The following is a 25,440-nucleotide window of genomic DNA, read 5'->3' as shown; positions in this document are numbered from 1 at the left end:
TGTGTAAAGGTCCCAGTAGTGTTGGCATTCAGAATGCTTATTTGATGGCTCTTTTTTTAACTGTTTAAAAATAATTTACAGGGGTGATCAATAGCTTCTTGTAAAACCAGTGAGATGGTCTAAGGTAAGAAGTACCTCACTTTAGCCATCTTAAAATCTGGTATATACTCCTAGATAGTCATCTAGGATTTCTACCTAGCTGACAGTGAGAAACAGGCATCTCAAGGGCCATGTGCATAGACATCCCTTGTGCCTGAAGTAGTACCCATCACAATACGGAAAGATTTCTCCTCTGGAAGTACTGATCACCCTACTCTGGCTTTAGAGGAAGGCCAGGTGACTAAAGTGCATGGCTGAACTGTAGGTGAGTAATACTGCATAAAGTATTTCACACCCACAGTGTTAGGGTTAGATTTTCAGCAGTGATTTTCTGAAAGAGCTTTGAAAGTAGGTGGCAGACTTTCTTAGAATCAAGCCTTTAAACTGTCCCCAGAAAGCCTTCTAAAGCTACTGTTCAATTTTGAAAGTTGAGATCCCTGTTCTCTGTTCTTAAGGCTTTTATTGAGTAGTGATTATGCTTGTGTGCAAGTCCTGGAGCCAGTCTTTACTGTGTCTCCTGACAAAAGGGAGTTTTGTGAAATGTAGTTACCTTTACTTAAGTCCCTCAATATTTTTCATGAAAGTGCAGCTGACTGCATCAGTGTTATTTTGCATGGCTGTATTAATTGGTTCGTGTGGTTTCTTTGTTTTTGCTTTTTCCTTGCAGATAGCTGTGTCACCATGGAAGAGATGAAGAGAACTTTGCTCTAGTAGATCACAAATATCTCTGGGTCATTCTGTGTCTCAGTATTTAATAACAATGGAAAATGTCCAAATGCTATAACAAGTCTTTGCAAATGTATAATAAACTGTTTAGGAAGGTTCCTGCTATGAACAGAACTGTATAATACTCACGTTAGTGTACATACACAAATCTAATGCCTATAGACTACTGTGTGGAAAGTTCCAAAGAGAAAGAGAAGTCTGTGAACTTGCAACAGCCCTGGAAAAATGGGAGCAACAAAACTTTAAAAAGCACAGCTTTGGACACACTCCATGTGTCTGCACAGCTTTCAAGTGAACTAGCACTTAAGACCTTGTGTAACAAGATGGACTCTGGGGACACAGCTATAGGGCAAAAAGCTACCTCAAGGTCTGGAGAAACTGCTAAAGTACCAAGTAGATGGAGGCAAGAACATTCAGCTGTTATTAAGATGAGCGCTTTTGGCAATCAAGAAGTACAGAGGCAACCACAAATAGATCACAAGCAAATTGGAAACACAGCATCAGCACAACTTTTTAGTTCTGGGAAACTGGTATCATCAAGTGAAGCTGCACAGCAAGTCACGGAGAAGCAATATCCACAGCATCGTCCAAGTCCTTACTCATGTCAACATTCACTTTCTTTCCCACAGCATTCATTGCCACAAGGCTTCTTGCACAACATAAAGCCACATCAGAGCTTGGAAGGCTCTCCGTGGCAGTTTCCTAGCCACTTGCAATCAGTTGCCTCAGAAGACTTGTTTCCTTTTCATATGCATAGCCATAGTGGAGGTTTCTCCAGGAAGAAGATTTCAAGTTTGAACCCTGCATACAGCCAATATTCACAGAAATCTTTAGAACAATCAGATGATGCTCACAAAAAGGAGCACAAACCCAAAAAGCCTGGCAAGTACATTTGTCCTTACTGTAATCGGGCTTGTGCCAAACCTAGTGTACTTAAAAAACATATTAGGTCTCATACTGGGGAGCGACCGTACCCTTGTGTTCCTTGTGGTTTCTCCTTCAAGACAAAGAGCAACCTTTACAAGCACAGGAAGTCACATGCCCATGCAATTAAAGCAGGATTGGTACCTTTCACAGAGTCAGCAGTCTCTAAATTGGACCTAGATGCCAGTTACATTGACGTGGAAGCTGAAATCCATTCAGATGGTGAGCAGAGCACGGACACTGATGAGGAGACCCCACTCCTCATGGAAGGTTCTGACAAACTGAGCCCTGTCCCACAGCTCCCCCTGGACATAGCTAGCAGGAGCAGTTTTCACTCTTCCATGGAAGAGTCCTTGGTGGGGCCAATGAAAGTGCCCATTTTGATTATCCCTAAAAGTGGAATTCAGTTACCCAGTGAGAGTTCACCATATATTGGCTCTGATATGTTGCAAACCCCATCTTTAAGTACAAAGTCTGATGACTCTCATACAGTTAAACAGCGACTTGCACTAAGACTGTCAGAGAAAAAAGGGCAAGATTCTGAGCAGTCATTAAACCTCCTGAGCCCACACAGTAAAGGAAGCACTGACTCTGGTTATTTTTCCCGCTCAGAAAGTGCTGAGCAGCAAATAAGCCCACCAAATACTAATGCAAAGTCTTACGAAGAGATCATCTTTGGGAAGTTCTATAGGATTAATCAAAGGACAGCACTAACAGTAGCCACAACAAATCAGGAACACAGCTTAATGGGTAGAAAGGGCAAAGCAGAGCCATTACCTCTTTTAAATAGCAGGTTAGATATCAAGATGCTTGAGGAACATATTTCTCATCTGACTCCAAATAAAGAAGAACTCATTGACTCCAGTAATTTGAGCACTATTAAATCTACACAAGTTTATCCAGGCAGCAATGCAGAATCTAGACAATCCCAGACCACCACATCATCCATCAAAAGTGAATCCAGCCTGTACCAAGTCAGTCAGCAGGGTGACATGCCTGTCCTTCTAGAGCCCCCAGTAGATCCTTCTCCCCTTATTAGAAGTAACTCCATGCCAACCTCTTCTGCAAACAGCCTAAGTATTCCCCCATCTCTGAGAGGAAGCCATTCATTTGATGAGAAGATGACTGGCTCAGATGATGTATTTTACCCTGGGACAGTGGGAATATCCCACCAAAGGATGTTGAGAAGACAGGCTGCCTTTGAACTCCCCTCTGTGCAGGAGGGGCACTCAGATTCAGACTATCATGGAAGACCAGGGAAAAATATCATTATTGCTTCCAGCAGACAGACAGCAGGTGACAAAGGACCATCCTTAAAAGAGAAGAAAGGAGACAAGACCTTTTATGACTATGATGCCAGTGGAAAGCACTACAGAAAGTGGGATGAATTTGAAGCTCAGAAGCAGAACTACAGGGACTCGCCATCCTTAGGTGGGATGAACAAGGTGGGAGAGTACTTTGTTGATCCACTCGGACAATCTCAGGCAGTGCCATCCATGCTTGGAACAACTTTTGAAAACAGAAAGCGCAGGAAAGAGGAGAGTGTTGGAGATGAGGAAGACAGTCCCATGCTTTGCAGCAGTATGACTGGCACAACTGGAGGAATTCAGCATTTGGACTTTGATCCGAAATCCCAAATTCAGGAAGTGCCAAGGAGTGGATTTGCCCTTCAAGGCCTGGACAATACTGCCCATTGCCATGCAGAGCGTTTTGAAATCTGCAGGCCTTACTTGCAGTCTGGAAGCCCAGCAGCTTCACTGGAAGACTCACCCTTAACTGCAGAGCAAGAAAAGACTGCAGAATCCCTGGCTAGAAAGCCTCCTGGAAATGTCATCTCTGTCATTCAGCACACAAATTCGTTGAGCAGGCCAAACTCATTTGAAAGGTCTGAATCTACAGAACATATTGCATGCCAGCAGGAAAAGATCTATTCACCATCTGAAACATGCGAGAGTGAGATTTGTGAGTCCCCAATGAGCCCAGACCGAGCTCCACAAACGGAAAATGCTGACACCAGTAAGCCATCTCCATCCCAGCAACCTCAGCCGTATCATATGCAACCCAGGCTGGTTCGCCAGCACAACATACAGGTACCTGAAATTCGTGTCACAGAGGAGCCAGATAAGCCTGAGAAAGATAAAGAAGTGCAGAGTAAAGAGCAAGAGAGACCCACCGAAGAATTCCAGTGGCCCCAGAGAAGTGAAACCCTTTCTCAACTTCCAGCTGAAAAGCTACCACCCAAAAAGAAGCGTTTACGTCTGGCTGACATGGAGCACTCCTCTGGAGAATCCAGCTTTGAGTCCACAGGTACAAGCCTCTCTCGCAGCCCTAGCCAAGAAAGTAATTTGTCCCACAGTTCAAGTTTTTCAATGTCCTTTGAAAGAGAAGAGAATATGAAGTTCATCACGCCTCCCAAACAAGATGAGTTTGGAAAACAGTCTGAGTTTTTAACAGTTCCAGCTGGTGCTTACTCACTTTCCGTCCCTGGGCATCACCATCAGAGGGAAATGAGACGCTGCTCATCTGAACAGATGCCGTGTCCTCATGCTGCTGAAATCCCAGAGATCCGAAGTAAATCCTTTGATTATGGGAACCTGTCTCATGCCTCATCAGCTGGGACACCTACTACAGCACTGTCTCCATCCCGAGAGAGGAAGAAATGCTTCTTGGTTCGCCAGGCTTCCTTCAGTGGTTTTCCAGAGATTTCCCAGACTGATCAGAGCACAGAACAAAGTATAAAGCAGGAACAGATGGAACATGCACAGGCTGGTCTTCGCTCTTCCCAGCTTGCCTGGCATCACTCCCCTTCCTCTGTGCTTCAGCCCATTCAGGTAGATGACTCTGGAAAACAGGCTGTTGGCTCTTGTGCTCCGCTTAATAATAGCTCGTCCCACCTTGCCCAGCAACAGGCTCTTCTTGCAGACAGCCCAGAAGTGTTAAGGACTCCCTTGATCCAGCAAGCACCTTATATTCCTAACAAACATCCATCAGAGCAACAGCAGCTATTTGCACATCAGGAAAAAGTCCCATTTTCCCCTATTCATAGCACCTTGTTTCAGTTCCCATATCCAGCTGTCTGCATGGTTCACTTACCGCCATCTCAGCAGCCTGTCTTGTGGCAGTCATGCACAGAACCTCTACACTTCCAGCATCATTTTGTACAACAGCTGCAGAAATCTTATGTCAAACAGCCTTTCCAAACAGACGTTCCTCCAAGTTATCACCTGGAACATGCGCCAGAGCTTATTGGAAAGAAACCAGCTGATCATGTGCATGCCAAAGAGCAAGCATACCAGCATTATTCAGAAACATCTGGGCAGTATTCAAAAAATACTCTTGCTAAGTACCAGTCAGACCATAGCATTAAACCAACAGATACCTCCTCTGAACAGCATCTTCAGGCAGATTTTGACTCCCCGAGTGATGGATCTGTACAGTCTTTGCCAGGAACAGTTGTTCCCGTCAGGATTCAAACCCATGTGCCATCTTATGGTAGTGTCATGTACACAAGCATTTCCCAGATCCTTGGACAGAGTAACAGTCCTGCAATCGTAATTTGTAAGGTTGATGAGACTGTTTCTCAAAGAACATTGGCAACTAGTGCAACCATGCAAGGAATTGGATTTAACATAGCTCAGATGCTGGGTCAGCATGGAGGGCTAGAAAAATATCCTTTGTGGAAAGTGCCACAGACACTACCACTTGGACTGGAGCCACCCATTCCCCTGTGCTTGCCCTCCAGTTCTGACATAGCTTCTACCCTGGGGGGGAGTAAACGAATGCTTTCACCTGCCAGCAGCTTGGATCTCTTCATGGAGACCAAGCAGCAGAAACGAGTCAAAGAAGAAAAAATGTATGGGCAGATAGTTGAGGAGCTAAGTGCAGTTGAGTTAACTAACTCTGATATAAAGAAAGATTTTCCAAGAGTGCAGAAGCCTCAACTAGTAAGGCAGAGCTGTGCTACCGAGCCAAAAGAAAGTCTGCCATCCATGTCATCCTCTTCACCACTGTTGTCCTCATCATCTCAAGATTTCCCACCTGTCAGCATGCCAACAGCTGATGCTTTCCCAGTGAGCAGGGAGAAACTTTCCAGTTTTGATTCCACATCACCAGTGCAGAAGTCCAGTGGCCCTTCTGAAGGAAGAGACTCGCCAGAAGAACTGGACGTGGATGAAACAGCCTCAGATATGAGCATGAGTCCACAGAGGTCTTCATTGCCACCAGGAGAAATTCAGACAGAAGACCAACTGAAACATCAAAAATTGCCTCTTGGAATGTTAGTCCAGATGTCATCCAGTACTAGTGGGAAAGTCACAGGCTCAACCATTCTCCTGACAGACGTGGCAGATTTTCAGCAGATCCTTCAGTTCCCAAGTCTGCGCACTACTACTACTGTGAGCTGGTGTTTCTTAAACTATACAAAACCCAATTACATTCAGCAACCAACCCTCAAATCTTCCGTTTATGCTTCATGGTGTATAAGTTCGTGTAATCCAAACCCATCTGGGCTAAGTACAAAGACCACTTTGGCACTTTTAAGGTCCAAGCAAAAAAACACCACTGAAATCTACACTCTGGCTGCTATGCATAGACCTGGAGCTGGTAAACTGACATCATCAAGTGCATGGAAACAGTTTGCTCAGGTAAATAAGAGGTTTCAATAAAATTAAATTAGTATATCTTTATTTGAGAAAATATTAGTAAACTATGAAATGTAAGTTTTAATGATTTAAAAAAAAAAATAAATTTCCCCATTGGGAAATAAGATATTTACATCTTCCCATGACAACTTTTGAGCCTCAATTTACCTTTCTGCAAGCTCTGCTACTTCTACTCTTTCTGTCTCCATTTTCAAAATCAGATGTAAAAAGTGAGGCTTTTAAAGCCCTCTGTTCATTTGTGGCAGAGCCTGATACTTTATCTCCCTTTTATCCTTTGTTTTTGCTGTGTCCTGATTCAAACAATATCAGACGCAAACATCCACATGTGTTTGTAAGTAAAGATTAAGTTAAAAATGAGTAAGGATCTTCAGATGCCTTTAATGTCTTTTACATACTGCCTCTTCCTCATGGGCTAAGCATTAGATAATGGTGCCAGGGAAAATACTGTAATGGCAATAAATTACCTTCTAAGGCTTTTCCATCTCTATTTTCCATGATTTTTTTTTTTCCTGAGGAAAGATATGGTGCTATCTTTTCTGTCAGGACTCCTGTAAAAATTTGTCCATGCTGCCCCCTCTCTTGTTCTCTGTCAAATTAAATGAGACAAGTTAATTCACCTTATAGACTTGCACCAAAATGAGAGTTTGGCTTTGATCTGTAATGTTAAAAGTACTTGAAATGAAGTGTGCGTTTATTGTGTGCTCCAGCAGTAACACCCTTCCTTGACTTTGTTCTACAGATGAAACACGAGCCATTCTTCTTGTTTGGCAGCAAGCTTGAAAAGAAAGTAGTGGGAAATATTATAAAAGAAAGAGTAAAAGGAGATATTCATGGAGATAAAGACATTACATCCAAACAAACTGAGCCGATACGAATTAAAATCTTTGAAGGAGGGTAAGAAAATGCAACTGGAAATTTCAAGCTCAGACTGTCATTTTATCGAGATTTGAAAATGAATATGAATGAATTAGGATGTGAACAGTCTCCTGTATTCCTGCCATGCCTTGTAGCTCCCAAGCTGCTTCTTTTTTGTGTATATGTCAGTCTTAAAACAAGCTACAGGGCACCTGTAAACTTAATTCTTGGCTCTACTTTGCTATTAGGACAATTAGAATTTCTATCTGTGTGAGAGCACTCACTGAAAATGGTTACTTTCATTCCTTAGGTCATAAAGAAATGGATAAACAGTTAACATTTTGATATTTTTTAATACCATTTCTTTGTGTTTAATGGGTTCCATGAGGATATATTTCCATTTTTAGACTTCGTGTACGTCCACTCACTTGAATGGGTTAGCTAGGCATGCTTACTCTTATTCTTGGAAATTTTTGTTACTCAGTAAAGCTGGATTTTGGAGAGCAAATGTAAGAGGACAATAAAATCTATGGTATCTAAGCCTAATCCATAGATCTGTCACTTATGATTGATAAAATAACATTTAATTTTACTGTGGCCATCTATCACTCAAGTGATAACAGAAAAAAATAACGAAGAGAAGGGAAAAAGGAGACCTGAAGGCCCATTAGCATTGTTTTGAGGCTTATGAAGCTTGTTATAAATATCAAATTAAATTAACACTTGTTTGCCTCTGCAATACACTCTGAAATGGAAGATATTGTTTTTTTCCTTTTACAGTATTCTGACGTGATGCAATTAATTTGCCAGTTGTTAGTAGTGAATAGTCAGGTGGCTGAACAAGATGTGTTTTTCAGTCTTACCAAACTGAAATGGTCTCACAGCACTATTTTATTGAGGTGACTAAATAGATCAGGATGGACATGTGGGAAATTCGTACATCCATTTCCTTGCCCTCAGTGTGTACCCTTTGAAATTTCAATTGTCCTTCATTAACATTATGTGTTTTGGCTCTGCTTGGATAGTCTCCATGAAATGAATGCTGACATTTGTCTGTAGTCTGCAACAGTGAAGGAGTATAGCCTGCGTCTTGCCTGAAAGAATGAAAATGTTATTTTGGAGATTCTTATAGGTACGCCGGCCCAAACACCCTGATCCTGGCTGTTCTCTGTAGTTGTGCATTGTCCTAGTATCCAAGCCAGTAGGCTGGCTACACAAGAGTGACTCAAATTCAGGGATGAGCCTCAGTTTACAAGAAATTTAAAGAATTGTTGCTTCAGCTCACACCCACTTTGAAGTATAAAATTTGCCTCCTTCCCACTATGTATTATTTCTGAATTTGGATCACCCAGCTGAAGGTAGTCTACGTGACTGGAGGTCAGAAGAGTAAAAGCGTGTTAAGAAAAGCAGCTTAAAGGAGGATTCAGATCAGTGTGAGCTGCAACAGATCACTCTATAAAATGCCTCTACCATCTAACACCTTCTTTAAGAAACTTTCTGTGTTACTTACACCATCTTAAGTTTCCCTGTAGTCCAGTAAGGTCTATGAAACTATTTGTGTAAAGGCACATAATTCACATGTCACCTAGAAATGTCTCCTAGTAATACTTGGCTATGTTTAGATATCTTTTGAGTAGAACAAAAAGTAAGAAACCTCAATGTACACATTAATTTCTGTGAGGGGGTGAGGCAAATAATCTATACAATAGACTGGGCCTTCCCCAACAGGAGCATATAACCTGCAAAGCTACAGTGAGTGAGATGATGTAGTGTTAATGGGTCCACTCCTTCCTTAGACATCATAATTTTATCATACATTTTATAGGAATTACATATGGAAGGATAGATTCATTCTTTTCATTAGTTTGAATATTTTTAATGTCTAATACTCTTTACATATTAGGACCCTGTCTTACATTGGTTTTTTGTCCTGCCTGTTGAATTTGTCCTCCTTTTCAGGTTTTTGTTTATGACTTCTGAAAGCTAGTTTTTAACACAAGTGGGTTTCTGTGCTTGCTTGCTCTTTGTGGAGCTATTCTGTTGTACTCTGTTCTGCTCTACTATTGCCAAGCCCATCTTTGTATCATCTCAGCACGTGCAAGTGGTGCACTGAACTACACAGCAAATGGCTGTTGTCTTCGTTTCCCATTTTCTCCCCTGGACAGACAAGTGTGCATGATGATACCTTGTTTCAGCAGGGTTTTTTAATTTTGTTTTTCATTTGTCTTGGGGATTGGATTTGCTTAGGCTTCTTGATTGCTTTTGTTTTGTAAGTGCTGAGAAGGCAATTCAAAATGCACGTTTGAGGAAGATCTGCAGTTGTCATGTTCGTGGGGAAGCCTGTCCGTGAGGCAGGGATGTGCGGTTCTGCAGCTGCCTTGTGCCAAGGGAGCAGAGCGCTCGTATGGCAGGTGGGCAAAAAGCAAATAGACAGGGCTGGGGATGAGTGAGAAGCTGAAGGAACAGAATGAATGGAGTTGAGTTGAAAAGTAGATGTCACAGCACATCACCACCTCCCGGCACCAAAGCCTGTCAAGAGCAGTTTGTAAGCATCGCAGCAGAGGGGGGTTTTGAAGGAAGAAGCTAACAACCATATTATTACCTCTGGCAGGTGGCTTGATTCAAATGAAATGATCTGAATCACAAAATCTGCTTGCTATCGTCTGTGACTGCAAAACCCTGATGGGATATGAAGCAGTGTTACTCAAAGAAAAGCAGCAATTTGAAGTTCAGTGCTTGCTGCAGTGCAGTTAGTTAGTTAGTAACCGCGTGAAGTGAGAAGAAAGGAGGGACAGGGCAAACATGCCCGCTCATCGCGTGTCTGGCTTAAGGATGTTGTCAGCTGACAGCAAGAGTTCACAGTTTGCTTATGTTTGCTCTTTTATATCTATCAGTGATAGATTCTAATTGAAAATACCCAATAAAATAACATTTTGGATAGAAATTGAAGGACTCTCAGGCTTGTTAATACTTTTTAACTCTAGAAGCCCATTCAAATCAAGCTCAGAGCAGCAGTGACAATAGTCCTTGTATGAAAGTTGTGTAGTGGGAAGGGGAAAATTACTGAAAGCTTTGAGAGAGGCACAAGTTAATAGTAAGATCTAATATTCCTTGGGGCTAGAAAGATAATCACCATAGACTCAGTCTTCTGGTTTTTCAGTTTTTGGACCAGTTCTTTAAATGTCAGATTTGTGTGTGTCATTTCTCTTACAGTCATTGTTATGGTGAAGCATACTTAGAGAGTCAAGGTCAGTTATGGCCAAGAACCATCCATATAAATGATGAAGAGACAGATCTGGTCTGATTGTCTTTGTGCCCAATGGGATCTGACAGGTGACAGAAGCTGGTGGAATGAGGTCAGGCAGAGGAACAGCAGAGAGGGAGCAACAGAAAATCACATATTATAACACAGCATTTATCTTACCATTTTCAGTCAAGGGTGATATGGTAGACTCCATCCCAGCAAAACCAGACTGTAAGGAGAGATAAAAATAAGATAAAATGTCAGTATTTCAAACAATAATGGACATTTTTTCTGTCTGTGGGAGAAAGCCTGGAGGTAGTTGATGAAGCTTTGGATAAAGAGATAACTGGGAGTTGGTGGCATGTGTTTATGAAAGAGAACCTGCAAAATGGGGCAGAGAGAAAAGCAGAATCCCCGTAATTTTATACAAAAAAACCCCTGCTAGATTGATGGTTAAGTATTAAATGACATTAGACTATGCCAGTTTTGCCCATGGTGCCAGGGAGAATGAAGGTAAAAGGAGAGGGCCAACTTCACTGGAAAGGAGACAAAAAAACCTGAATTTAGGCATCCATATTTGAAAGAGAAGCTAATCTGTTGAATAGATAACAAAATGGACAAGAGAACAGGACAGTGTTTTATCTATTTCTAAGATACTAACTTCAGTATTTATATTGCCAGTGATATAGCTGAACATATGGAAGAAGTGTTCAGCTAAGAAAGGCACACTTGAAAAATGTTTCAGATCTGTAACCCAGAAATTACCACTTGCTTCTTGCAGAGTTATCATCACGTTAACAGAATCTTTCACACAGTCCCTTATTTATTTAAAACACTGACTGTCAGTAGCAATGATATTTTGTGGGCTACGCATCCACGGGGTGACTGAAAATACTTCATGCTGCTTAGAAAGAGGGCAATGGGGGACAGAGGGCAGAAAAAATATCGATTTTCAGTTCTCGCAATTTCTGGATTTTACTTTGGGTGAATGAGGATGAAATTCTCCCTCCATGGGATGCTCAGTGCTCTTCGAACCTCAGAACAACCTGAGCAGATCCCCTGGGCCCTTTTAGATTTCCGTATTAATAATTTATCATGATAGTAATGACAATGTGCAGCTTTACATAGATTTGCGTATCTTATTTATTATCTAACTACACACCATATAATAAGCAAAACCAGCATGTAATGCTTATGCCTGTGCTAAGAAAAATTCCTTTGACAGCTTTCTGCTAAGTATGCAGGTTGGAAGTTTCACATTTTATTTCTAAAGCAGCGCCTACCCGAGTGAAGTCGGTGTCCCTTAGGGAGGGATCCATCTTTGGGAACTTCAGGCGTCTGTAGTGTAAATGGGTACATCCTTGCATATCATCTGCAGTCCCTTTATGCTTAATGGGGAGAAACAAGAATTTCCAGGATGTGATTTATATGATCCCAAAGGAAAAATACACTGAAAGAGTTGAATGAACTATACAGCAAAATGCCGCTGTTTTCAGTGGTGGTACCTGCCTGCATTGTAGAAAACTACAGTTATCTGAAATAAATCCAACCTGCAGACTTGTGTTTGGAGTTGTGCTGTGCCTATAGGAATGGTAGCTAATCTGTTTCCTGACAAGGTGTTTATACTATTCTCATACTGCAACCTTTTGGTCTCATATTGTTAAAGCACACTGGGACCAGTGCATTCCCTGAAAGGCAAATACTTTGTGAGTTCCAGCCTGAAAATTTAGTGCTTCCTATGGACTTCTGTGGATTTGTGGATGAGATAAATAGGAGATCAGGATCAGATGCATAGAGGTGATAATTGTGCACGTACGTGACCTAGAGTCTGTATGATTTAAATGCTTACTCTCTTCCAATAGGTATAAATCAAATGAGGATTATGTCTATGTCAGAGGTCGTGGCCGAGGAAAGTACATTTGTGAAGAATGTGGAATTCGCTGCAAAAAGCCAAGCATGCTGAAAAAACATATCCGCACCCATACTGATGTCCGGCCTTATGTATGCAAGTTGTGCAATTTTGCCTTCAAAACTAAAGGTATTTGACCCTTTTTGCTGAACACTTGCCACTTCCCAAACAAATCTTCAGCTATTTTACCATCTGGGATCCAAGCAGCCATTGCAATCAAGGAGAGAATTTTCTTTAGAATGGAATTATTATGTTTATATATACAGGACTTCATGAGAGAGGTTTTTCTCTTTAATTGATCCAGGGATTTTGTGAGAGTCCAAGACTCCTTGGATAGCTTCATTAAGAGCTATAGGCTCTTGGATGGTTCATCTGTCTGCAGAGAAAATGTAGTAGCATAAGAATCGCCCTTACAAATAATACTTTCTGACAAAATTGTTACATGGTGCAAATTTTAATTGCAGCAACACTTAAATGCTACCAGAAAAGTACACTTCTTATGACATAATGTAGAAGCAGAGCATCAGCTGCTGGGGAAAACATGCCTTCCTGGGCTTTACAGTGGGTCAGTTTCAAGTTTATAAATAATGTATGTCTCCCAGATGGGCCACTCCATCCACTGTGGCATTAATTATGAATAGAGATCTGATAGCTTGTGTTCACATGTATTTATCAGTAGAGAAAAAAGCTTCCATTTGTCACCCTGTGGCCACAGATAGTGGTGTTCTTTGGATTTGCGTTGCAACTATCTCCTTAAAAGAAAAAAGTCCTTTTATTTGGTAGCATTTCTTTGTAGCACAGCCCAAATGAGCCTTACATTCTGTTTCTCAGCTTCCCTTTGGCAGACAAGGGAAACGGATTCTGGTCCCAGTGCGGTAAACTTACTTGAAGGGGAAGAGAGGAAGCTGAAGGAAATTTCTCCCAAGATCCCAGTGCAGCTTCATGGCTGTTTTGAGTATTGAGAATTGTAATAGTTTCCATGACTCCAGCAATTCTTCCTGTGCCAAAGATGGGAATAGCTGATGGATGGTAGTAGACCCATCAACCTAATTTAAGATGAGAACTTTAATGGGGATGTAGAGACAAAGACAAGGAGCTGCTTCTCCGTGGTCCCAATAGACCATCTGGTGAGCTGTTCTCAGATCAGTGTTTACATTTGACATTGCTGGAGAAATGGGTCTAAAGGAGGGAATTGAAGGAGGATTGTGGTTTTGCAGCTGTGTTCAGAGAGGACATTCCAGGCAGAAGAGATGGCATGGAAAGAAATGTGAAATTGCTTGCTGAGGCTGGCATTTCTGGCAGAGAAGAAGAAACGGGGAGGAGGTGTTATGCTATTGCACAAGAAAGGCATGAGTAGGAAGAGACTAAGTTAGCCTTCAAAGTACAAGAAGTGTTTAACTGGTGCATTACTGCTTATGAGCAGTTGTCAGCCTCATACCTATTGTTGCTATTTTGTTGAGAACAGTAGGGGACAGACCTTCAGAGGTACTTGGGTTTTCAGTGTGCACCCTGAGTGTTTAGCCATCCAGAAGCATCAGGCACAATAAGAAACTCTTACTGAGAAGGGAATTATTTGAACTAGCTGGGACTGAAAGGAGAAGGAGAGTAGCCTGGCTGGTAAGCTTCTAAGCACACCTCCACTGTCCAACAGAGAAGTGTTCCTGTCCCAAGGTTGCATGTTCCACATGCACTATCTGGAGACACTGGTTGGGGTCCCAAAAACAGCATAGGTACATTCACAGAATGCTTTCCTTGAGTTAAGAAGCACCATGTCTTGGTAGTGGGTTGGGTTTGCTTGTGCCATGCTTTCCCCATTGGGTGTTGCAAATGTGACTGAGGTGACTAATGGATCAGAGGGATATTCTTGTTTCTCCAGTTTGTGCTTTGTGCTCAAGATTCTTTGCCATGAAATGTCTCTTGGGGCCAGTCTCAACCCAGTTTTCTTATCTGGGAAAAAAACAGACCAGAAAGTCAATAGTCTAGTGTTAGATTGCTCCCTCAGGGGATTGGGAGATATTATTTCAAATCCCTGCTGTGTCCAGTTCAGATCCGTACTCCAAAGCAGGGAGATGAACTTGGATTTCCCACATCCTAGATGAATGCTGTAAGTACAGCTCCTCTCAGTTCAGAGATTTCAGCTAGGTGGTAAACTTGCATAGAGAAGTCTCCCATAAACGTCTTTTATGTGGGCTACTTTTGCTTCCAAATGCTTCAAACACACTGAACATTTGGAGCCCCTTAGCTTGACAGTACTACTGTGAAACCAGTGTGAACCCTGAACGGCTGGTGTGCCTTGGACTTACTTTGATGCCTGTGCAATCTGTACGTATCACAGACACTGAGTTCAGGGAAAGATAACATCCAAAAGAGAGTTTTTTAGCTTGCTGGGGTGCCTAAATGTCACGTGGAAAATTACAGAGATGCCTATGCCTATATACCATGCCTATATGCCTCTCAGACCCCGACTTTTAAGTTTATTTGAAAAAAAAATTTTTTTATAATATAAAACCCCACTCTCATTAAAACAGGCTCTGAGGCCAATGGCCTGGATGAGTCAGCCCTGTCTGTTATGTTTTGTTTTGGTTTGTTTTTTTTAACTAAAAACCCTCATCTGCAGGGTAATGGAGCTAAGGTACACAAAAACTTGACTTGGAGAGTGATCTTTGCTGTTGTCCATTAATTAGATTAATCTCTGATCCATAGGAAATCTGACAAAACATATGAAGTCTAAAGCACACATGAAAAAATGCCTGGAGCTTGGAGTATCAATGACATCTGTGGATGATGCTGAAACTGAAGAAGCAGGTATGTCAGAATGATTTAATTTAGTTGGAATGGCCTCTGGAGTATGCAAATGACTCATTGCACTTTAGCACAGTGGTTGGTATGGGAAAATATATTAAGAGTATTTGGGGCATTTTTTAATTAACAGGCATCTTTTTAATAAACAGGAAGTATAAAATATAAATCTGATTCACTTGTCTGAATTACATTTTTTATTAAGATACATGAGGAGGAGCTAGAAATAAAAGTATGGCCTATTGTCATATGTCTCATACAAAATTCCTAATCTTTTTGATTTAGATGTGAGAGATGGCAATACTTAGCAATGTTGCAAGGTGGAGTAGGTTGAATTTGCTTTCTATACTTCCTTTCAAGTGTAGAGTTTTAAGGCATTATTATGAAAAACTATGATTTGAGACTATGAAGAATGGCATTATGCCGCCATCCCAGATGGAGAGCATCCAGTGATGGCAACGGGTGTGCTGGGTGGGGAATGAATGTGGTGGAAGGCTGAGAGGTGGAGTGTGTGCTCACCATTTTGACTTGCCATGGCTGTTTCAGAAAACATGGAGGACATGCAGCAGGAGGCAGAGAAGAGTAGCAACCTGGCAGGCCTGTCAGCAGAGCACCAGTTTTCTGACGCGGAGGAGTCAGATGGCGAGGATGGTGATGACAACGATGATGATGATGAAGATGAGGATGATTTTGATGATACTCAGGGAGACTCGACACCAAAAACCAGATCAAGAAGCACCAGCCCGCAGCCCCCTCGGTTCTCCTCCCTGTCGGTGAATTCAGCTGGGGCGTCACAGGGGGCTTCCCCTGAGGGCTCCCTTTCTGTGGGACATTCTTCCCTCATCAGTTATCTGGTCACCTTACCTAGCATTCAGGTTACTCAGCTTATAACACCAAGCGACTCCTGTGAAGACTCACAGATGACAGAATACCAGAGGTTTTTCCAGAGTAAGAGTACTGATTCAGAGCCCGATAAAGACAGGTTAGACATACCTAGCTGCATGGATGAGGATTACGTGCTTTCGTTAGACCCTAGTTCGTCTCCAAGGGACCTCTCACCTTCCAGTCGACAGTCGTCACCTGGCTACGATTCTTCACCCTATAGAGATAACTCACCAAAGAGGTATTTAATGCCAAAAGGGGATTTGTCACCCAGAAGGCATCTGTCACCCCGAAGAGATGTTTCACCCATGAGGCACCTTTCCCCACGGAAGGAGGCTGTACTGAGGAGAGAGTTGTCACCAAGACGGGATGTGTCACCAAGACGTCACCTATCACCAAGGAGACCAATGTCACCAGGGAAAGATGCGTCTGTTCGAAGAGATATGTCTCCTAGGCGAGAGAGGAGATACATGGCCTCTGTTAGAGCAACATCCCCCCGGAGGGGCTTATACCATAATCCAGCGTTGTCCATGGGTCAATATTTACAGTCTGAATCTATTCCAGTGGGGCATTCAGTAAGTATGAAAGAATATTTTCACTCCTGTTATAAAAACCAGTTCTCTTACCTAATCTGTGCATAATATTTTAAAAAACTCTGCAAACTGGTAGAAGAAGCTTTGAGCCTTGGTGGGAAGTCCTGGAACAAATGCAAGGCATTTGGAATAGATGAGGACCAAGTTGGGATGTTGATTCATTTAGATGCAATAGAGTCAGCCAGAGGGTCAAATCTTCACTTGGTGCAAGCCTGAGTAGCTCCATTAACTTCAATGAAATTAGGCTGGCTTACATTAACTGCCTTAATCTTTATTATATTTATAATTTATATTATATTATATTATGTTATATTATAATTTTTAAATGGCCCAGGAAACTTACATAGCATGTGGGCCTTGTTTCTACACTGTAAAACCTTTTACCTCCCAGACTGTCAGATGGGATCAAGCCCAGATCAGGGCTTAAGGCCCTGATACTGCAGTACAATGCCCATCACAAAAGTATTGTTTAATGCAATAAAAACACTAAAATAGATGGAACTTCTTGGAAAAGCAGAGTGCCCATTGAAATCAGGGTCTATGGCTGGAGTTTAAAGGATATTATTGTGTGACAGGAGCAGGCAGCTGTCTGCCCCACGGAAAATGCCATCATGACTGGCTGTTTCGGCAGGGACACAACCGTCTGGGTGGAAATGGAAATATGCAAAACTTGCACAGCTGCTGTCTGTGCTGTTCCCTTTCGGTAAATCAGCTCTCAGAAACTGCCAACTTGGCACTTTTGACAGGCCCTAGCATTCACAAACTGCTCTCTCCACAAAGAAGTTTGGTCTTTAGAGTTGAGGAACAGTTTGCATCTATTTATTTATTTAGTATGGTTCCCTTGGCACATTCGGTGTTGCTGCTGCCCTCTCACTGCCTGCCTCCTCAGCCTGAATGTGTGGATTCAACCCAGGCAAGCTGTGACGGGGTCCCACTGCCTCCTCGGGGCTCCTGCCTCCCTGCCCTCCTCCCAGCAAGGTCTCTCCTCCCTGCTTCCTCATCACCAATCTTCTCAGCTCTTCATGTAGTGCTTCTCTGTAGAGGAGAAGAATTGAATCCTGACCTCATAAAGTCAACATTTCCAGAGCTCTGGGGTGAATTTCTGAAGTGGAGCCAGGCTGATGCATTACCTGCGCCTGGGAACGGAGCAAGGGATGCAGCTGGGCAAAGGTGGCTGGAACCGGGATAGACTGAACAGAGCTGAGATGCCACCAGCCTGGCAGATCCAAAAGCTGGCTTCCCAGCTTTTCAAGGGATAAAGGAAAGCTGCAATGTAAGTGGCCTTGTGAGCAGGAGAGGGCAACACAGGTGCTTCTCCCATATCTTAGACATGGCCCCGTGGCGAGTTGTTTGGGGAGCAGCAGAGCAAGGTGGCTGACTAAGTGGTCCTTGAGGAAGGGCATGTTGAAACCCTGCTGCACTCTCATGGGGGTGATCACTGCGTAACTGAGAGAGGACAAATCCTGCCAGCAGTTCTACTGACAAAGTAAGGAAGTACAAGAGGATAAAGAGCGAGCAGTTTAACAGTCATGATGCCTTAGTATCAAACGGAAGGGATTATGTGAGACACTACAGCTGCCATTGTGCAAGGAGCCCCAGTCCCTAGTGTCCCACATGAGACGTTTCCACTGGCATCCTGTAGTAGAGATTTTGGATGTGTGATGATGCTGGCAAAAGGGTATGTTACAGTCACCCTTGGCCATCTGACAGTTCTTGCTGTAATGTTTGCCATGTGTGTTATGCACACCTTCCAGCAAGGCGTTTAGCACATTGTAAGGACTCTTTTAGCACCCTTAGCTCCTTCTTTTGGAAAGTCAGCCATGCCAGATGGGCTTTTAACACTTACCTTATTTTTGAGGTAGGATTAGGCATGTGGCAGTGAAAAATCCAATGTAAAAGATCATTTGTCCTACAGAAAGCATTGGTAACTCGGTGGTATGTTGAGTGTTTTGAGAGAGAAGCCCAGACCTCCGTACGGACACTCAAACCTGAAGACAGGCATCACTGGAATCAGAGCCCAGGCAAATTTAAATCAGGAATGACAAGTGAGGATGGTTGCCCATCTCAACAAATGTCTGCAAGGAAGGACAGATGGATTCCTCACCTCTCGATGCCTTTCTGGAAGATGTACTTTAGCCAAACAGTAGTTGAGTTTAGGTGAAACACAAGTTATTATACTCAATGTGTGGGAAGACAGATAACACCTGAGCTTGCTATAAATGAAAGCTGTCAGAGAAGAAAAAGGAATAAAGGCTGTTTTTCACTTTCAGAGAAGTGAAATCCAGCAAATGAGAACATGATTAGCAGCTGCATCAGTGATGCAGATGCCAGCTTTCAATCCTGTTTCCTTTTTCAGAGATGCATTGGGTTCCCAGTCCTTGCAGGAGTAAGACTGGTTTTGTGCTTCCGGTGCCTGGAGTTCCCAGGAGAGGACAGTTTTCTTTCTTCTCCACTGAAATTGATGTATTTGCTCTAGTCTCTTTGGCCAGTGCTGGTCTAGTTCCCCTTCATGTTGCTTCCCCTTGAATGTTCATGCGCTTTGGTGGTATTGTGCAAAGAGCTTGTAAAGTGCTTTGCCATTGAAAGCACCACAAAGAAAGCAATTGAAATTATTTCTTTAGGAAGTGGAAAAGAGTGTGGGAAAAATAACTTTTTTGTAGATTGTACAAAAATACTGAAAAATATAGTATTTTTCTTTGGCAGTTAATAACAGGATACACTCTTGCAACAGGATACTCTCTCCAAAGTAGCCTAAGGCTCTGGTTGATGCTGCTGCACATTTGGCTTTGGCAACTTAAACTGGAGTCTTTAAATTTAAAGTCAGATCCCCATTACTCTCTAAGTACATTTGGGATCTTCCCTTCTGTCAATGTGGGAGGTTTCTTTCCTTTCTGAAGAGACTGGTGCCATTATCAAAGGGTTCTGATTCTTCTCTCCGGTCATTTTATGCCAGTCCTGAGAGAAAGAGGAGGGATGAGAAGGCTGCTTTTGTTCCTCCTGAGTGCATCTCTGTTAGCATCTTAGTTTGGATCAAGCGTATGTCAAATGTTGTCACATTTATTGTGCTTTCACTCACATTGCAGAGCAGTCGTGGAGTGAGTGACCTGGATTGTTTTCAGATTAAATTAAACTGAAAAATGTGCTTCAAGAGTGCAGCAGGTACACTTAAACAATGAGCAGGCATTCAAGTGAGTGAGAAGAGACCACACAGGGTTAGTCTGAAGCAACCTTCCTTTCCCTCCAACCTCCTCAACACTTGTATTGTGAACATGGGATCCAGCACCAGTGGTTTCGCTCTGTTCCTGCTTGTCCCCACTCCTAGTGCACCCCACCACTTCCTAGTGTGGAACAGGACTTTTTCTTCTTCTTCCAGTCCCAGAGCTAGACTCAATGAGACTGTGAATATATCTTGCTGTGAGCAATACAGACTTGTCCCTGGCAACTGTTTCAGGTTCTAGGAGGTAGTGGATTTTGCTTGTGTTGCTGTTCTGTTGCACCTCTCATTGATGTTGAAGTCTGAAGCCTATCTTGATATATTCAGAAGGGCTGAAGGGAGTTAGGCACCTCTACATCCACTTGAAAGTCAATGGGACTTAATGTCCTTTGATCATCCCAGACATATGGATATTAAATCCCTTCCCAAGCACTTGATACTTTATCATCTTGAACGAAACGCATTCCTGTACAGAGAGCCAGCATAAAACTTCTGAAGTCCAGGTAAACTGTAAATGGGTCCACTGGTACATGTGGGCTGCTATGGTGCATTCTCAGTAGGACTGCAAATTGAGCTGATCTTGAAACTGAAGTCCATGCAGATTTATAGTCACTTTATTAAGCATCATATCTTTTAGAAAGCACATGGGTAATATGCTCTGTTACTGAATTTCACAATAGCGTTCAACATTTTCTCATCTTTAACTTTAAAAAGCCTCAAGTGCACTACGACATGGTAGTCAAGGAGATTGTTTTCCACCGGCCGTCTTTTTGCAAGCTGTGATCTGAGGCTGCTGGGAGGATGTCTGTGAAGGGTGTTTCGCTTTGAAGCTTTGAAGAGAAGCTTTGCTTTGCTTTCCTCTTAATCCCCCACAGCCTGTTTGGGGTGATGTACCAGATACAGGGTAAACCCTGTTTGGTCCCTGAGGCATTCTGAAGGACCTGTGAAGCTGGATATGGCTTTGCTCAGGGGTGTGGTGTGGCACTCTGGTTTTATGGCCAGGTCAGAGAGTTTAGTGAAAAGTTCCTGCAGAATATTGTTGCTTGGGAAATTATATGTCACCTAGAGTTGAAGAAAAATATGCTAAACTGCAACAAATGAGAATTAATAGGAAATAAACTGGATTCCTGTCACCTGACAAAGAGAGGAGCTCAGCTCACTGCACTGGCAGCAACTCATTCTTACTACACAGCAAAAAGATACTGTGACTTTCTGCACTGTGCTCAGTGATGAGATCTAGTACTTGCCTTGTCAAAAGAGTGAAGTCTTTGGATTTTCAAGATGTTTGCTAAAAGAGACAGCTCCTCTAATAGTCAGTCTTTACAGAATATGTGTATGTGTGTCTGCTTGTAGGTATGAAAATACTAGATATTTATAAAGGAAATAAAAGCCAGGTAAGAAGTATGAACAGTTATTAATGCCTATAACCATTTATGTTGGCCATTTTCAAACTTCTTTGCCAGAGCTAGAGAAAGGTAATCTCATATGTGCACAGCCAAGCTTGGAAGGCATTGGGTGGATGTGCACACACTGTCACTGTCTATGTAAAAATTACACATATGAGAAATATATTGGATGATACTGCTGATCTTGAAGCATGTAGCAGTTTCTGTTGTTAGCCACCTCTATCTGACAAGGACAGACAGTTGCTCTATTCCCTTTTGAAATTGTGGCAGAGTACAACATGAAGCCAATGTCTTTCTCAATTAGAGATTTGTGTGTGACTAGGTTTGTTCTTCAGTGGGTTTCACTCCTTTTTTTGGTTGTTTTTGCTCTATTTTGCTTACCCAAGTTCATATCAGATGCAATAGTGATAAATGTCATGGCTTAGGAAACAGCCAAGAGGACAGTATGGCTGAGAAATTACTTTGGTCAGCAGACCAAAGATGGGGAAAAAAACAGAGGCAAGCAGCTGTGCAGAGGTGAGGTTAGCGATAGGAAGGACTGACAGGGTAGGTGAACTATGTCTTGTGGCTTGGCAACTGCAGTTTATTCTGTAAATTTTTCCCCATTCAGCAGTATAACGTGCTGTCACTGTGCTTTCTTATGACAGTTTCTCTTTTATGAGACTCAAATGTCTCACTTTATGAATAGGAAACTTCCCAACATAGATTAATCTCTGAATAATAACATCTCTTAAGTTCAAGTCTGATGATTATGGGTCACTCTCCCTGTCTCGACATTGATTTATATTCAACAGGACAAAGCATCTGAGGACAGTGAGATTGAGCCCCTGGGTAGCGCAGAAACTGAATCTTTAATTGCCCCCTAAATCAGTTCCCTGGAATGGGATTAAGAGGTTGCTTAATGCCTTGGGAGCTAGGATTTCCCAGCAGTGAAGTGCTGCCACTTTAATGCGTTAAGGTTTTGCAGCATAGTCCTCAGGCTGCCACACCAAGGCTGTGGTAGCACTGCAGCTCTGGGGCAATTGATAGGTGTTTGGTCAATTTGCAGAGCAGAGATGAGCATTTTCATTCATTTAATTTCCTATGGGAGTCCCGAGAGTTGTGTGGCCAAATCCCACACACAATTACAAAAATGTCATCCTGCACTTCTGTCATCGTTATTTCTCTGGTCAGCAATAAATGATACTTAATCATCAGATGGAAAACAAAATTTAAAAGTTAAGAATGAAAAAGAGAGAAACCCAAAAGCCCAGGGCATATTTAATACTGAGTGGAGATGGAACTATTCATTCTTCCAAGGCGGGAACTAATGGGAAGGCACTGAAAATGTCAATATTGTGAGATTGGTTTTTATTAGCTGTTACAAAATCCCTCATTCTTCTCAATCATATTATGAGTGGGTGAGTCTCCCTGCAACAGAATCACCACTTTCACTCATAGCTAATGCTTGTGCTTTTGTTATTATTTATTGTTTACACCACAGTCGATAGGCCACAGTGGTGCTCCATTGTCTTAATGACTATAAAAATTTGTGTCTTCATCGAACAGAGACACTTGAACTTCCATGGAAATACTCATCCACTTTCATCAAGGACTGGGTAAAGCTCATGGTGGAGGGTAGGAGGAGCAAGTGCTTTCTCTGGGGCTCCAGAGCAGGATTTTTCATCAGACAGAAAATCCGTACATGTAGTCAGATTTTTCCCATACTGCCAAGCAGTGGTGGCAAGCAGGTAGCGGTCAGATGTGTATTTCTTTGCAACAGAGTCGTGGTATTCTTCTGGAGAATAAAACTCTATCTATCTACCCCAAATTCTCTCTGCAGTTTCAGTTGAGTATAGTACTACTCACTTCCTGACCTAAATTGCCGCATTGTGTTGCTGAACACTCTTAACTACCTGCTGCCTTTCACCTCAGAGGCAGGAGCCCTGTAGGGCTGAGCTAAGCAAAACCTCCTATGTTGTTTGGATAAGCAATTAGTGGAGTTTTCCAAATGCTTTGGGATCCATCTGGATGAAAGGTGCTGCGTGAATGGGAGGTTGTGTTAGACAGGAAAGCAGATACGTGGTTTGGCAGCCAGACAAGAATTTTCCTAGTAGCAGCGCTGACATTTCTTTTGTTTTTCTGGTTACAGAGAAGGGGCTTGTCTCAGGGGCCTTACTTCAATGTATATGGAGAAAAAGGAGGCATGGAGCACCGTGGGTCTAGCCCGTTCCCCGAAGGTCCGAGTGACTACGTCTTCAGTCATCTTCCGCTACACTCCCAGCAACAGATCCGAGCTCCCATCCCCATGATGCCTATTGGGGGTATCCAGATGGTCCATTCAGTACCGGTGGCCCTTTCAGGTTTACATCCTCCGTCCGCTCTGGCCCTGCAGAGAGAGGGCTCTGAGGAGAAGCAAAGAGGAACTGCGGAAATCCATACAAAAGAATTGTATAGTATTTCTAAGCACCACGAGAAACGTACCTCTCCGCACAGCTTGCACCCTGCCGCTCCCTCCAGCGCGCCCTCCTCTCCGTTGCTGTTGCTGGCGCAGGGCACGTCAGAGGACAGTGTCGTAGCTACCGAGAGGGAGCAGGAGGAGAACATACAGACTTGTACAAAAGCCATAGCCTCTCTGCGAATCGCCACAGAAGAAGCCGTTCTGCATGGGGCAGAGCAGCTGCAGAGGCCTTCTGAGCCTCACCAGAAACCCTTAGAAAGTGCACATTTTAGCATTAAACACTTTAGTGGATCTGAGGCAGGCCAGACCTGTGCCTCAGCCACCCATCCTGACTTGCATGGTGGTGAACAGGACAGTTTTGGTACATCACAGGCTGCGTTAGCCCATCCCACCTTTTGCAGCAAGAGCTTTGTGGACGTCCAGCAGTTGGGCTTTCACAGCAGGAGCGACTCCCCATCAAGCACACAGGAAAGAAAAGATCCGTCATCTGAGAAGAGCAAACCACATTGATCTGAGATGCATGGAGACTTTCAGCCGTACATTTACCCCACTTTTTTTTTTTCTAGAGATAGAAGAAGTATTCAACTTTACAGCATGCCTGTTCTAAGTTACAGTAGTTTGCTATTATATATACTTTTGTTATATCAAAAGAATTAGATAAAATAACAAGTCATCATGAGCCTGACCAAAACTAAATTTGAAATTCTTATTGGGTCTGGTACTTTTAAATTGTACAGATGTTTGTGCCTTTTCTTTACTTTGCTTATATTCTTATAAGCATTTTTTTAGCAGTAATTTGTACATATTTTAGAATTTGTGTATCTGCTTTGTAATAAATGTAATTTCTTTCCTTTTTTGGACACTTGGATCTAAATGATGTAAAGCAAAATAGCATCAATATATGTGAGGTTGCACTAAAACATATTTTTATATGATTAAAACTGAACAGCTTTTATGTACAGCTCTGATTCTGTAATACTAATATTTATTTACTTTGTTTCATAAATTGTAAATTTTTTTCTTAATGTTGTGGATTGCTTTTCTATGTGAAGCATGGGATTTACTGTTGCGTAATTAGAACAAAATGTATATTGTAAAACAAGATATTTAAACTAGAGTATCTTATCTTATTCTGCACTTATGCATTAGTTAAAAAAAAAAGGATAAAGGATGTATCAGTCAGTTCTTAACTCTTGTAATTTTTTTTTGTCTCGTTTGCTGGATTGACTATAACTTAAGTGCTGATTGTGATTTTAAACCGATAGTACCGTAAAGCATTAAAGTAAAACAATGTGCTATTGTGAGTTTTTTCAAAGCTTTATAAAACAGTTATAAATATATTAAAAGTAATTTGGTCTTATGTGAACATGTTGATCTATATACTCCTTTAAAAGGCTATGGGAAAACATTCCACCCCATGTAAATATGTGCAAGTGCATCGCTGGTGCCGTCTGTGTAACTCAGCGGGACAGGTGAGGTTTGCTGTGTTGGCAGGCGCGGGCGCCGAGCCCCGGCAGGCCCCTGCTCATGAGGGCTGGCCGTGGGGCGTAGGTGTCATGGAGAGGTGCCCCTGGGTGTCAGAGAGAGTGGTGTGGAGTGAGGGGAAAAAAAGGTGTTTTCTTATACTTGAACACCACGGCTGATCACTCCCTGCTGCGGTACCTGGGTCAAGGGAGGCTCCTGTCCCA

At 42.5% G+C, this 25,440-nt stretch overlaps 1 protein-coding gene across 2 annotated transcripts; it reads left to right on the top strand.

Moving 5' to 3' along the window:
• The first annotated feature begins 977 nt into the window (after positions 1 to 977).
• On the top strand, positions 978 to 25,200 carry HIVEP2 (HIVEP zinc finger 2). 2 transcript variants are annotated; one of them, XM_010177245.2, is made up of 7 exons: positions 1,053 to 6,392; positions 7,150 to 7,304; positions 12,372 to 12,547; positions 15,122 to 15,223; positions 15,764 to 16,674; positions 20,939 to 20,944; positions 23,444 to 24,262. In XM_010177245.2, the coding sequence occupies exons 1-7, from the start codon at positions 1,149 to 1,151 to the stop codon at positions 24,260 to 24,262; spliced, it is 7,413 nt and encodes a 2,470-aa protein (XP_010175547.1). In that variant the 5' UTR covers positions 1,053 to 1,148. The 2 variants fall into 2 exon arrangements, with proteins under 2 accessions (XP_010175546.1, XP_010175547.1); XM_010177244.1 differs by lacking the exon at positions 20,939 to 20,944 and having other exon boundaries at positions 978 to 6,392; positions 23,444 to 25,200.
• The last annotated feature ends 240 nt before the right edge of the window (positions 25,201 to 25,440 follow it).

This window comes from Antrostomus carolinensis, unplaced genomic scaffold (genome assembly GCF_000700745.2).
Source record: "Antrostomus carolinensis isolate BGI_N321 unplaced genomic scaffold, ASM70074v2 scaffold5031, whole genome shotgun sequence".
NCBI classification, from domain to species: Eukaryota; Metazoa; Chordata; class Aves; order Caprimulgiformes; family Caprimulgidae; genus Antrostomus; species Antrostomus carolinensis.
Note: the sequence above shows the minus strand (reverse complement) of the source record. Positions and strands in the feature narration are given on the sequence as shown.